Source organism: Scyliorhinus canicula, chromosome 4, assembly GCF_902713615.1.
Source record: "Scyliorhinus canicula chromosome 4, sScyCan1.1, whole genome shotgun sequence".
Taxonomy (NCBI): Eukaryota; Metazoa; Chordata; class Chondrichthyes; order Carcharhiniformes; family Scyliorhinidae; genus Scyliorhinus; species Scyliorhinus canicula.
In genome coordinates this window covers 14,272,410-14,287,544 of record NC_052149.1, presented here as the reverse complement: position 1 = coordinate 14,287,544, position 15,135 = coordinate 14,272,410, and the positions used below count along the sequence as shown (strand labels likewise).

General features: G+C 43.4%; 1 protein-coding gene across 3 annotated transcripts in view; it reads right to left on the bottom strand.

Moving 5' to 3' along the window:
- Positions 1-599: 599 nt before the first annotated feature.
- The window catches only part of zzz3 (zinc finger, ZZ-type containing 3), a 148,020-nt gene continuing 133,484 nt past the window's right edge, over positions 600-15,135 (bottom strand). For 2 of the 3 annotated variants that reach the window (XM_038793756.1, XM_038793755.1), the window contains exons 9-12: positions 13,158-13,307; positions 4,777-4,911; positions 4,325-4,425; positions 2,055-2,199 (exon numbers count right to left, since the gene is read on the bottom strand). In XM_038793756.1, coding sequence (XP_038649684.1) covers positions 2,055-2,199; positions 4,325-4,425; positions 4,777-4,911; positions 13,158-13,307 — 531 coding nt within the window. Of the gene's footprint in view, positions 2,200-4,324; positions 4,426-4,776; positions 4,912-13,157; positions 13,308-15,135 lie in introns of all 3 variants that reach the window. The other variant, XM_038793754.1, reaches the window with a different exon arrangement.

The following is a 15,135-nucleotide window of genomic DNA, read 5'->3' as shown; positions in this document are numbered from 1 at the left end:
AAGGGGAAGCAGATGCATGGGAACGCCATTCCCGGAAAGTTCCCCATCAGTCACACACCATCCTCAAAATAGATTTCTGTTCTTTCCTCCAGTCATCACTGGGCGAGAATGCTGGAACTTCCTACCAAAATGGAGCTGTAGGTGTACTTAAATTCACACAGACTGTAGCGATACAAGGCAGCAGTAATGCCCAAATCTAATGAATGAATCAAAACGTCTCTGGAGTTGAGCTTGAATCCTCAAATTTCTAACTCGGGTTCCTACTACAGGAAAGCTGACAATGGCAGAACACTGTGGGTGCAAAATGGCAGCTACATTTACCTTCAAAAGTACAGGGACTGCATTTCAAAGTATTTCACTGTGTGAGGATGCATCGAGAGATGTGACAGGCCACTTGTATGAATGTATTTTCTTCCATCATCCGGAGCAAATTGAAGATAAATTCCCCCCCTTCAGTTCAGAGGACGAAAATTATGCATGGAGTTTATTGCACGCCAATATAAATTTGTTGGCTTACAAGAGGTTGGGAGTTGATCCCATAAGTTGATCATTGGGAGTTGATCCCATAAACTGAAGACAGGGATTGTAATACAAAGAGACTAGTTCCACATTTGTTTTTATTTCTCACAGCTCTCCTGACAGTTCTACAGATCTGTATAAGAACATATTGCATACACACAGATATGAGGCCAGAAACTGAAACCGTACAAAAATGTTCTAATCAATGCACAACTACTGGTAAAAAAGTTCGCAGCTGAACCCCGTGCTCACTGCTGACTAGTATCGATCAATCATTTAAATACATAGTAAAAATACAATCTTTCAGCAAATGGAGCTTTTGTGCAGACTACAAAAAAGGGAATTTATTATAATACTTGATTATCTTTTATAGGCAGTTTTGTTAATGAGTTGTGGGAACAACTCTCATTAAGGGGTAAAGAAGGAGAGAGCTCTGTTTGATTCTGAACTTGGTGGAGGTGTGTTTATATAAGTGATGTACACTGTTTTGCTACCACTGTACTTTTTTCACCAAATTTTAGTACACATTACATAGTCGTTTTATATCACATTACACCTAAAAACACTTTCACTGACGACTGACTGTTTTCAAACTTCATCCGCACAGCTTAGTTTGTTGGGTGGGGGAGAAAAGGGGGTAGGGGTGGGGGAGGACGGGGAATAGGCAGGGGAGGGTTGTGGTGTGTATGACACGAGGCACCCACGTTTCTTCGTTGTGGCCCCTAACATTCTTTGCCTCGCGTAGTGCTTCGCTGTTGCTCAGGGGAAGGGCCGATAGAAACAGAAGCCGTTTAGATGTAAGCAGCTGACTGCGCTAGACAGGTTCAATGCTCAGGGTCATCACCAGGTCCAGCATCTCTACCGCCAACTTTACTAGTTTAATAAATCCAACTTGCTCTCATGTAAAACCTAGAACTTGCTTTCCAACAAAAGGCAGCCCCCCCCCCCCGCTTTGTGCCACTAGGACTATACACTACACAACATAATAGCAAATTTAATGTATCTTGTGGTTCCATAAATACTCGTCTACAGACATTTATCTACATCATATTATGGTTAAGAGTACAGTCTTTGTCACAGAAACCGATCTCACCTTTGGAATTAAATAACTGAGCCTGCGCGGTTTGCAACCATCTTGCCTTCCCTTTCTCCTCCATGTCCATCGACAGATGGGAACGGAACATTGAGCGAGAGAGAGCACGAGGCAGACAAACAGAGAGAGAGAGAGAGAGAGAGAGTGAGTGAGTGAGTGCGTGGAAGGCAACTCGAGGAAACCCGCTGTACGTAAGGAATGTTCACCTGCTGTTGAATGATTTAAATAGGACCGCGGGGAGCGTCGGGCTGTAGTCGATGAGGGTGCCCAGTGAAAAGCCATCGCCTGCGGACACCTTTTATTTTTGGGAACAGCAGCAGGACGCTTTCAATCTGTGCAAGGAATCAACGAATGGAGCCTGATTTTGCGATGCACTGAAGAGCATAAAGTCAACTCCCTCTGGGAATTTTGTTTCATTTCCTCCCCAACCATGCCCTTTGTGTCATCTGTTTGCCGGGAAATAGTTTGGATCAAGGTAGTTGTAACTGGTGTCCTGAGACATGCAGTAATCTCTGTCCAGAATTGTCTCAACTCTGTAGACTGGGTCCAGTTGATGGTCGCCTTTATGAATCTCGGTTTCGTACAGGCTGTAGAAATCGGAGAACAAACAAAGACTGCAAAATCAATAACTTGCTGAGATTTGAAATTGAAAATTAGACATGTTCACTCCAATTACTTGTAACATACACATAATAACTGCCATGGCAGAATTTAAACTTGAGCTCTAAAAGCAATATATCCTTCCTGAGACGCAGTGCCCAGAACTGACCACAATATTCCAGATTCAGTCTAACCACAGCTTTATACAACTGTAACATAACTTCCTACCCTTTGTACGCCACCCCCATGGAGATAAAGGCCCTTTCATTTGTCCCGACCCCCTAGCTTTTATTGATTTCAGTACATAGTTCTCGAAATCTCTGTGCTCCAGAGTTCCTAGCTCCGTATCGCTTGGCGTACTCTCACTCAACAAAAACGTCTCTCAATCTTGGAAGCTCCACCAGCTGACCACCAGTGTCCACAGCCTTTTGAGGGAAGAAAGTTTTAGATTTCCACTACCCCTTTCAAAAAAATGCAAACACTTTTGTGCATTGACCCAACTGAATCACAGAAACATAGAAATTAGGGCCATTCAGCCCTTCAATCCTGCTCATCATGGTCATGGCTGATCATCCAACTCAGTAACCTGTCAGAAGAGATCATAGAATTTACAGTGCAGAAGGAGGTAATTCGGCTCATCGAGTGAGCACCGGCCCTTGGAAAATGCACCCTATTTAAGCTTACACCTCCACCCTATCCTTGTACCCACCTATCCTTTTTGGACACTAAGGGCAATTTAGCATGGCCAATCCACCTAACCTGCACATCTTTGGACTGTGGGAGGAAACTGGAGCACCTGGAGGAAACCCACGCAGACACGGGGAGAACGTGCAGACTCCACACAGACAGTGACCCAGCGGGGAATTGAACCTGGGACCCTGGAGCTGTGAAGCAACAGTGCTAACCACGGTGCTACCGTGCAGTTCTCGGCTTCCCCCATATCCTTTGCTCCCCTTCCTGCCAACTGCTCTGTCTAACTCCTTTTTGAAAACATACAATGTTTTGGCCTCAATTGGTCTCTGTGGTAGCAAATTCCACAGGCTGACCACCCTCTGGGTAAAGAAATTTCTCTTCATCTCAATCCTGAATGGCCTACCCCACATCCTCAGATTGTGACCCTTGGTTCTGGACACCCCCAACCATCGGGAACATCCTTGTCCATCGGGTCTAGTCCTGTGAGAATTTTATCTTTTGACATTTTAAACACCTCAATGGAGGTCACCCTTAATCTGCTAAATCTAAGTGAATGTGAGCCGGGTTTATGGGCCCGGTTCTCCAAAAGCCCGGAATTGAATTTGGCATTGGAGGCACCACGGTCACTGATCATGGTCAACCTTTCGATCCAACTTGGCCATAGAAGCCAAGAGTTCCTCCTTGCCCATGCTCAGTGCCCTGAGAACAGCTAGCGAAACACAGTTAATACAATCCTCTCCAGGAAATTACCAGCAACACCTTTCACCCGTCCTCAAACAATGGGACAAAAGATTATTGATTGACGTCCACATGCCACTGTACCCGTGAATCCCAGATTCATGTTTCCAAATCGCTCACCACTACAGTTGCAAGTCAATCTTTTTAATACACATTCAGAAACCAATTTTATCGCGAACTGTCCAATGGTTCAAGGCGGCAGCTCACCACCACCACCATCATCATCTCAAGGGCAATAAATGCTGACCCAGCCAGCAAAGCACACATCTCTTGAATGAATTTTTAAAAAAAATAAGTTCAGAATGCTGGGAACAGGACATCTGGAAAAAAACAGTGAAAAAAACATAGTAATCTGCCTGCATCTGAAGGAGAAAAGACAGATTAATATTTGTGGCACAGACTTCTTGTCAAAACGTCTTATAGGTCATCAACCCAAAGGCCAACCTTTATATTAAGGCCGCAGATTTTCATAGATCGGGGCAAAGGAATCCCAGAAAGCGGTGCCCACAATTCTAATAAACCACATATTGAGTCATTTGGAGGAAATTTATCAGTGGTTCTGTCCATCTCTTTCTTTTGATCATGGCCCTCTTTTTCCAGGCTCGTGATGGTACATTTTGCTGTTACCAGGAATATGCAAACACTGAAACCAACGTATGTTCTACAAGTGCAGGAACTTACCAGTCCGAACAACTGTCGCAGAAATCCACCGAACTGTCGGGCGGACAGTCTTGACAATGCCACCGTAACCCAAGAATCGGTTCTGTGCCACAGTTGTCACACTGCCAAAAATCACAATTAAAAAGGCATGAATAGGTGTTAACATGTACTGTCTTCTCTGTTAATTGTTTTAACAAATGTCTCAAATGCTGCTTCTGAAACTTACTAGCACTTTCCAATTCGCAAAAACTCTTAATAAAAGATAAGCTTTGAACTGCCTCACCACTGGTTTATTCAGAGTTGATTCCTGCAGCAGCAGACGACACTGTGCATTACAAGTCCAAATATTCCAGCCCTCACCAAGCCACACATTACTGCAAGCAGTTCGGCGACCACTCCTCTTTCATGCAGGACTCTATAGAGGCTTTCTAATCCAAGCTTTATTCCAATAGTCACAGTGTGTCAAAACTCACCTTAAACCCGATGTGCTGTACAAAACTGCTCTCTGCCTGCATCAACTCAAGCTTCTGCTTTTTCAGTTTCTTCAAGCACATCAGCTCTTTGTATTCTTCCGTCTGGCGACATGAAGGTGGAATACTTTCGTCATCCTGTAAAAGAGAAAGTAAGTTTGCATGTGGTGTATCAGAAAAGATTTTCCTGGACTTTGAACAACTATGTTTCATACATGGGGGTCAGAATGAGACAGGGAGGGATGGTGCTGCATTATTATTCTTCGGATCAACGTACAGGACATGTTAACCTGTATTCGATCGTGCTACATGTGGCCAGGGAACAACTGAAGCTATCATGAACAGCTAATAATTGCTCAGCATCCCATTGCTCGGGATTAACTATACTCGCTTTAATGAGCACAATATTAAAATGATTTAAGCAAGAAATTCTAGCCTCTCCACTATTTCCCATGCTCAGGTTAGGTGTGTTTTGGAACACTCAGCTGCAGGGTATGGTCTCAGCTTGCCAACATTTATGCCGGGAGAGTTTAACGGATTGTTTTCCCGGCAATTGATCTCAAAATTCATGCCCTCTATCGCTGGCGCACCCTGGCTGCATTATAAACAATATAAAGATTGCACTGCAAAAACTCAATAAGGCGGACCGCACCTCCTTCCCTGCAGACTTTACCGAGCAGCAACAAAAAGGAAATATGTAGTCACGGAGAACGGGTCAGGGTGTCTAAGGGTGCATGTCCGTGTTTGCAGGGTGACCCCCCCCGGGAGGGAGTCAGTGTTTGCAGGGTGACCCCGGGAGCGGGTCAGTGTTTGCAGGGTGACCCCGGGAGTGAGCTAATGTTTGCAGAGTGATCCCGGGAGTGAGTCAGTGTTTGCAGGGTGGCAAGTGTATCAATATTCACCAATTGAGGATGGAACGTAATGTTACTCCTAGTGTATCAGTATTTTTAGGGCTCCCTCTAAACAGTGAATCATTAAGATCTGTATCGATATTTGCATTGGAACCTGCCATTATTTGAGAGATACGACTATTATCAAGTGAATTCCAAATCTCTTCTGTAAAATGTTGCTTTTCCTCCCAATAAAACCCACGTCTGCAACTATAAAAAATATTGTTTTAAACTTTAGTATGCTTAGATAATAAATATAAACGAACATTAAAGAAACATTTTTAACCATTTAAGTACCAAGCAGCAGCAGATAGCGAGTGGCCCTATGCCCAGTGCATGCCAAGTTGGTCCATCTCAGCCAGGCCGCCACCATCGGTCTGGAACCAGAAAGGCGGAAAGGCAAAACAGAATGTGGCTGCCCATCCCGATGACCCAAACTGGAAAATGGTTGTGTATGAAATTCAGGGTCAGCTGTGATGCTTCAGTAGTTCAACAGCCTGCTGAAAGTCTCAGTCCTGACTCATGCTGAAAGAACGGCCATTTGGATTAAATAATCCGACACTGCTGGCATAGATGAAACCATGTTTCATATCCCAGGGAAGATGCAGGCGGGGAGAGGTGGCTTTAGGTAGTCAAAGCTTTTATCCCTCAAATTCTCATTCAGCAAGTTATGAAGCACATTCAGCACGGCTGCTTTGCAATAAAAACTAATATGATTTATCATTTCACAACATTTTATAAAAGACTTGAAGGTCGCGTCAGCTTATTTTATATCCTGATGCACAGCAGGCCTCGCTCTCTGGATTGCCAGAGAGATTGCACCAAAGCGGATGATATCAAACAGTTGCCGACTTGGCACTGACTCTCAGAAGTTCAATGAAACAGAAACAGCTATGAAATCAAAGTGATTACAGTACTCAAATGTTGTGCATGATTTTCTGGAACCTTCTTCCAAGAAATAGAAACAAAAGCATCATCAAACTGAATGTGCAGCTGCAGGCAAAGACTTGAAGGCATTGTACACACTATAAAAAATTAATTTCCTCTTTATTTAATTTCTGACGGTGGAAACTTGGGTGAAAAAAGCTACAGTTTTAAAAATTGGGGCACATAGTAATAACAGAGAAGCAATGGTAAAGTGATACAATAGATTCCGAGAGAGCAGAGTGTCCACTTTTGCGCGTCTAATTATAGACTGGACAATAAAACAATGGAAAAGAGAGAATGTAGGTTAACTGAGGCTGACACCAAGGTTGGGAATCTGCAGTTATGAGGAGAGACTTGTTAAAAGGCTATTTTCAGAGGAGCAAAAAGCAAAATGGAGAAATTCCAGTTTGTAAATTTTACTGGGTTTTGATGAAGTGAATAGGAAAAAAAACTAATTCATTCAATCAGGGAGTCAGCAAACAGGGATTTGACAACTTAAAACAGCCGTGGAGGGTAAGGAAAAGGGGTTTAGAGAATTGCTTTCTCATGGAGGGTTACATGCTTCGTCAAAGGGCTTCAATTCCCTTGCCGAACAAGAAGATTCCCTTGCCGAAGAAGAATCAATCTGCCTCTACCTTAAAAACATTCAATGATCCCACCTCCACTACCTGCTGATGCATCATCCTCAGAGAAAAGATTTCTCCCCATCACTGTCCTAAAAAGACATGCCCGAATTTTAAAACAATGCCCCCTAGTTCTGGGCTCGCCCACAAGCAGAAACATCCTTTCCATGTCGATTTAGTGGAGTGGTGCAGCGACAACAAACTATCCCTCAATGTCAGCAAAACTAAAGAGCTGGTCATGGACTTCAGGAAGCAAAGTACTGTACACACCTCTGTCAGCATCAACGGGGCCGAGGTGGAGAGGGTTAGCAGCTTCAAATTCCTAGGGGTGCACATCACCAAAAATCTGTCGTGGTCCACCCACGTCGACGCTACCACTAAGAAAACACAACAGCGCCTATACTTCCTCAGGAAACTAAGAAATTAGGCATGTCCACATTAACTCTTACCAAATTTTACAGATGCACCATTGAAAACATCCTATCTGGCTGCATCACAGCCTGGTATGGCAACTGCTCGGACCAGGGTCCATCTATTGACTCCATCTCCACCCCAGCTGCCTGAGGAAAGCGGGCAGCATGATCAAAGACCCCTCCCATCCGGCTTACTCACTCTTCCAACTTCTTCCATCGGGCAGGAGATACAAAAGTCTGAGAACACGCACAAAAACAGCTTCTTCCCCACTGTTACCAGACTCCTAAACGACCCTCTCATGGACTGAACTGATTAGCTCTACACCCCTGTATGCTTCACCCGATGCTGGTGTTTATGTAGTTACATTGTGTACCTTCTGTTGCCCTATTATGTATTTTCTTTTCTTTTCATGTACATAATGATCTGCTGAGCCGCTCGCGGAAAAATACTTTTCACTGTACCTTGGTACACGTGACAATAAACAAATCCAATCCATTTTATCAAGAACATTCAGGATCATATATACCTCAATCAAGTCACCCCTCAACTTTTCTAAACTCCAGTGGAAACCAGCCCAGTCTGTCTAACCTTTCCTCACAAGACCACCTGCTCATTCCACGTACCAGTCCAGTAAACCCCCTCTGAACTGCCTACATATGAACCATGAGATCATAAGACATAGGAGCAGAAATAGGCCACTTGGTCCATCGAGTCTGCCCTGCCATTCAATCAGGGCTGATATTTTCTCATCCCCATTGCCCTGCCTTCTCCCCATAACCCCTGATCCCCTTATTAATCATGAACGAAGGAGGTCCCTCAGCCCTGTTCACCATTCAATAATTGCTGATCCGATTGTAACTTCAACCCCACATACCTGCCTACCCTCAATAAGCTTTCACCCCTCCAACGCAATGACATCCTTCCTTAAATAAGGAGACCAAAAATATTTGCGATGTGGTCTTACCAATGACCTATATAACTGAAGCACAACATAGTTACTTTTATGTTCAATTCGTCTTGTAATAAAGGATAGCATTCCATTAGCCTTCTTAATGACTTGCTGTACTAACTTTGTGATTCATGCACTAAAACACCTTGAACCCTCTCAATATCAGAATTTTGAAGCTGTTCTCCATGTAAGTAATACTTTGCTTTTTTTTTCTGCCAAAGTGAACAACGTCACATTTTCCAACACCCACCCACACACGCACAAAATAATACATGTGCATGTATATACACATATGTATAAATCAGAATAGAACCACTAGGAGGAGACAATAATGTCACTGTTAATCCAGAGGCCCAGGTTAATATTCTGGGGTTAGGGCTCCAAATATTACCACGGCAGGTGGTGGAATTTAAATCCAATTAACAATCTGGAATTGAAAAGCTAGTCTTGGAAATGGTGATCTTGAAAAAATAGTGAATTGTTGGGGAAAAACTCATCTAGTTCACAAATGTCCTTTAGGGAAGGAAATCTGCCATCCTTAACTGGTCTGGCTTACATGTGACTCCAGATCCACAGCAATGTGGTTAACTCCTAACTGCCCTCTGATATGGCAAAGCGAGACACTCCGTTCACTCCAAGAAAATTAGGATGTAGATATGGAACTCGGGGAGAGACTGCAAGTTTCTTGAACAAATTGACATTGTGAGTGACAAGGTATGGCAGGCAACGATTCTGTGTTGTCGTGCGTCCTGAAGGCCGCCTTGGAGAACGTGTACCCGAAGATTTGAGGCTAATTGCCCATGACTGCTGAAGTATTTAATGGAGTTGGCAGATGGAGTTTAACCGTGATAAGTGTGAGGTGATTCATTTTGGTAGGAAAAATTTGAATGTGGATTACAGGATCAACGGCAGGGTTCTGAGGAATGTGGAGGAACAGAGAGATCTTGGGGTTCATGTCCACAGATCTCTGAAGGTTGCCACCCAAGTGGATAGAGCCGTGAAGAAGGCTTATAGTGTGTTAGCGTTTATTAACAGAGGGCTTGAGTTTAAGAGCCGTGGGGTTATGCTGCAACTGTACAGGACCCTGGTGAGACCACATTTGGAGTATTGTGTGCAGTTCTGGTCACCTCACTATAGGAGGGATGTAGAAGCATTGGAAAGGGTGCAAAAGGATATTTACCAGGATGGTGCCTGGTTTGGAGGGTAAGTCTTATGAGGAAAGGTTGAGGGAGCTAGGGCTTTTCTCTTTGGAGTGGAGGAGGATGAGAGGCGACTTAATAGAGGTTTATAAGATGATGAGGGGATAGATAGAATGGATATTCAGAGACTATTTCAGTGGATGCAAAGGGGCATAACTATAAGGTTCAGGGTGGGAGATATAGGAGGGATATCCGAGGTAGGTTCTTTACTCAGAGAGTGGTTAGGGTGGGGAATGGGCTGCCTGCTGTGATAGTGGAGTCGGACACTTTAGGAACTTTCAAGCGGTTATTGGATAGGCACATGGAGCACACCAGAATGACAGGGAGTGGGATAGCTTGATCTTGGTTTCAGACAAAGCTCGGCACAACATCGAGGGCCGAAGGGCCTGTTCTGTGCTGTACTGTTCTATGTTCCCCGACTGAAAGGGAACATTTCTGCCTCATTACTGTCGTTCCCCAAGGCAGTCTTCAGGACGCGCGACAACACAGGATCGCCGAGCAGAAACTGATAGCCAAGTTCCGCACGCATGAGTACGGCCTGAACTGGGACCTTGGCTTCATGTCTCATTACATTCATTACCCACCATCTGTTCTGGGCTTGCGAAATCCTACCAACTGTCCTGGCTTGGGACAAGTCACACTTCTTTAACCTGTGATTATCCCTCTCTCCAGTCGCACCGTCTTGGACCTGTAAAAACTTAATTACCTGCAAAGTCTTGCATTCAAAGTATCATCTTGCATCATTGACTTTGTCTATATAGGTGTTTGTGTAACCCACCTCTTCATTCACCTGTTGAAGAAGCTACACTCTGAAAGCTAGTGATTCCAAATAAACCTGTTGGACTTTAACCTGGTGTTGTAAGACTTCTTACAGTGCCCACCCCAGTCCAACTCCGGCATCTCCACATCGTGACCACTTGGAGAGGCAAGGTTTGATCAGGAACAGTCAGCATGGCTAAGTCAGAGGGAGGTCATGTGTAACAAATTTGATTTGAAATTTTGAAGGCAGTGGCCAGGTAGGTAGATGAGGATAATGCAGTTGATGTCGTTTATATGAATTTCAGCAAAGCCTTTGACAAGGTCCCTTATGGGAGACTTATAAAGAAGGCAAATGCACATGGGATACAACATAATTTGATACGGTGGATTCAAAATTGGCGTAGTTGTAGAGAGGGTGATGACAGAGGCTGCTTTAGTGACTGGAAGCCAATGTCCACAGGAATCTGTGCTGGGTCCCCAAGGACAAATAGGGATCGGTAACAAATGCTGGCCTCACTGGCGACACCCACATCACATGGAAGAAGCAAGCATCCAATTCACAGTGCCTGCGCTGGTTTTATCACAGAGCTATCCCATTACACACAGAAAGAAATTTCATATTCTGAAAATTTCTCAGTGCTCATTCATTCTTAAGCTCCAGATGCAAAGCTAGATTGGGAAGCAGGCGGTGAAGAGAATGGCAAGAGAATGCAAAAGGACATTGTTATTGATCACAGAAGTGACAGATGAAGTATAATGTGGAGGAGTGTGAAATTCAAGCAAAATGTTTTTATAAAAAGCTAAGAAATTAGAGGAAGATGTTGATATTCAAGGATGTGAGGGTGCTTGTATACAAGTCACTAAGTTGACATGCAGGTGCAGCAGCAATTAGAAAGATATAGGGTATGTCAGTCTTTATAGCAAGGGACTGTGGTACAAGACTTGCTTCAATTACACAGGGTTTTTGTGAGACCATTCCTGGAGTATTGTGTATGGTTTTAGTCCTTGCTTTAGAAGGAAAAGCCTGCCTTGGAGTGGGTGCAAAAAGTGTGCACTGATTGACTTTTGGGATAAGAGGGCTGTCTTATGAGGAGTAATCGAGTAAAATGGGACTTTATTTTCTGGTGCTCAGAGAATCAGAAGTAATTGCATTGCAATGTATGAAATTATTTACCGTCTTGACAGAATAGAGGCCGAGAGGCTGTTTCCTCTGGCTGACGAGTCTGGGTCCCGTGGTCATTGTCAAAAGAGCTACGTAATTATTGACATTTAAACTGCCAATGAGGTAAAATTAGTACAAAAGTAGTTATCTGATCTGTGTGACCTTTTCGGGGCATTCTTGATGCCACGTCATGAATTAACCTTGAATGCATCTTGAACAGTGTTCCTTTGTGAGAAATGTGATAACTTTTCACTTCCTTATGTGAGAAATTAATTGGATATATTATGTGGCCATTATCACATGGTCCCAGGAAAGAATAAGTTAGAACTGGAGGCAGTACAGTAAATCTCAACTTGAACAGAATGAAGGTAAGAGAAGGAAAATGCATACCGGGACACAGAAATAGAAGAGTAGGCCATCAGGCACCTTGAGTCTGTTGCCCCATTTGTTAAGATCACTGTTGAATTCCTACGTCAAGTTCAGTTTCCAGCCCTTTCATAACTCATTAGTCCCTTTATGTCCTGAAATCTATTGATCTTTGTTCTGAATACCCATCGACTGAGCATTTACTGCTCTCCGGGATGCCAACGATTGGCAACCATCTGAGTCAGGAAATTCCTCCTGTGTCCCAAATGGTGGATCTTTCTTCAATAACTGATACAGTCTCCGTAAACTGGTCAAATCAGTAACGTAGATATATGAGTGAAACATTGAGTAATACATCTTACACAATACAAACTTCAGTAATTAAAGGCAACAGGCTTTAAAGGTGCCTTCCTTAAAGTGAAAACATTTACCGGGCATAAACTAAAGGAACCCGACCCTCAGCATCACCCTCTCACTCCAGCGCAGTGTAAAGTGGTAATTCTACTTGCGAACATGTGCATCATCTAGTAACTTATTGCGAGGAAGGGATGCTCCTTTAATCGTGAATTGCCAAAAGTTCGCCTCATGAAAACAGTTCCTCGCCATCAAACCCCCTGTGATTTAATGAATTTACTGCATTTCGCCATTAATTGCCAATTAAATTCAGTGCGATATGTTAAGCCTGGTATCATTTTATGAGGAATTGGGTTCCTGAAATATCAATCAATCTTCCTGGCCCAGAAAGATTACATCTCAAACTTTGGATTTTCACTCCTACTGGTCGGACGTAGTTGAGATTTACAAAGTGTGAAATAAAAATTCTTACTTTGCCACCGTCTCTTTTCCCTCTTCCACTATTTTTCCTCTCTCTTTATTCTCCAACTATAATTTACCCACCTTCTGTCCTTCCAGCTCCATTCTCTATTCTTATATCTCACTGGTAAAGAAAATATGCTGTTGACCCCATCTTTTCACCCAGGTCCCAATTTGCAGCACAACCGTTTTGGAAGATAAAAGGAAGAATTCTGACAGAGCCATGGCACAAGATGGCCCACTCCAGCAAATTTGGGCCGGCCTGTTTGGAGGGGAACTTACCGAGACCTCTTCGGCTGCATCAAGCTGACTATCGTAGAAGCTGTTTCTGTCGTCTTCATCATCCATGTAGACGGGAGGTTCGTGCGACGTCATGAAGGTGGACGGCCGGAAGAGATGCTTGTTGAGGGGGTGCTGCCGCCTATTTGAAGACTGGAGTTTCAAAAGGGGAGAAAAGCCCCACAAATTTAGTCTCATTTATCCAGCCTGAAGAACTAAGAATGCTGGAAACACTCAACTGGTCAGTCAGCGTCTGTGGGAGAGACCAGACAATCTATTATTCAGATCTGGACCCTCCTTTTCTAACCCACCTGAAACATTGACTTGCCAGTTCTCTCTACAAATACTGATTGGCCCGAGTGTTCCCAGTGCTGACTTCCTTAACATTTACTAGGCTGACAACTTAACAGAAGGTTCTTATAGAGCTTACATTTCTGAAGCGCTCAGAATATGTGAGCGCCTTCACCACTCATTAATTACTGTTAAAGTGGTCACTGTTGCGATAATAAATTTGTACACAGGAAATGAATGAATGGTTATGCATGTTTTGTATCATGGGGTTGGAGTGTTAATCAGGACAATTTCTTTTGCTTCTTTAAATGTACCATGCAAATGTTTTAACATTGATCTGAATGGCAGAATGTTATCTGAAAAGTGCCTCTAACATTCCAGCACTTCCTCAGAACTGCTCATGAATGCTAGTATTGAGGCGAGAGTGATGAAAATGAATCAAAGCCATCCCAGGAGTAACAACTGTGCTTAGAATGTGCTGGTAACAAGGTTGGAAAGGAGGCACTGCATCAACACTTTTGTTATAATGCATTGCATTCCAATCAGGGCCAGACTGAGCACATCACAATCATGGCATACAGATCAGATTAGATCTAAACAAGTGGAGATCATTTTCTACATCAATTAGGTCTGTCACAAAAAACATATCCCTCCTTTAAACCCATGTCAGTACCTGGCTACTGTATGCAAAACAATAACCGTCTACATTTTAATTAATCTTTCTTTTCAAAAAAGCATATTAGCAAGAAATCAGCTATGGCGTAGAACTGTGCGGCTCGCATAACCACAGGCAGTGTGCTGGCAAACATGATATTCAACAGAGAAGAAAATGTAATCAATTAACTGACTATATGGAGAGAACATGGAAAAGATGTAAAACAAAAATCACAAACTATAAATTGAAGTTGGAATGCAAAAGAAGAATGAGGAAGACATTTATAATAGGTTTGGAGACTAAAAGTATAGCTTTAATATCAGAGATCAACTTCAAAGCAATATGCTGACATGCTCAGTGGGGTGGTTTATTGCATGTAGTCAGGAGTACTGCCCAATGATAAACTAAAAAATGTTTGCTTTTCTTTTGCCAGTTTTCTCCAAATATCTGTAAGTCTCTTGAAGTAAACTCCGATAACCAGAAAGTGGCCATTATTCACTTGAAATCCTGGATCATGAATGGCAGGATATTCTATCAGGGTAGGGGGAGGGGGTGATCCTCAGCTGTATTCCTCTCTTATTCTCAGCCAAAGTCTACTTTACAGCAGTGACTGCTGTAAAGTTGCAGGCAGCACGGTAGCACAGTGGTTAGCACATTTGCTTCACAACTCCAGGGTCCCAGATTCGATTCCCGGCTGGAGTCGAGTCTGCACGTTCTCCATGTGTCTGCGTGGGTTTCCTCCGGGTGCTCTGGTTTCCTCCCACAATCCAAAGATGTGCGGGTTAGGTGAATTGGCCGTGATAAATTAAGTGTCCAAATAAAAAAGGTTAGGTGGGGTTACAGGGATAGGGTGGATGTGTGGGCTTAAGTAGGGTGCTCTTTCCAGGGGCCGGTGCAGACTCGATGGGCCTAATGGCCTCCTACTGCACTGTAAATTCTATGATTCTATGACTCACTGAATAAGACATCAGGAATAAGATGATGATAAAAACAAAAAGTGCTGGAACAAGTTGCCAGCTTGATTTCTCCCCCCCC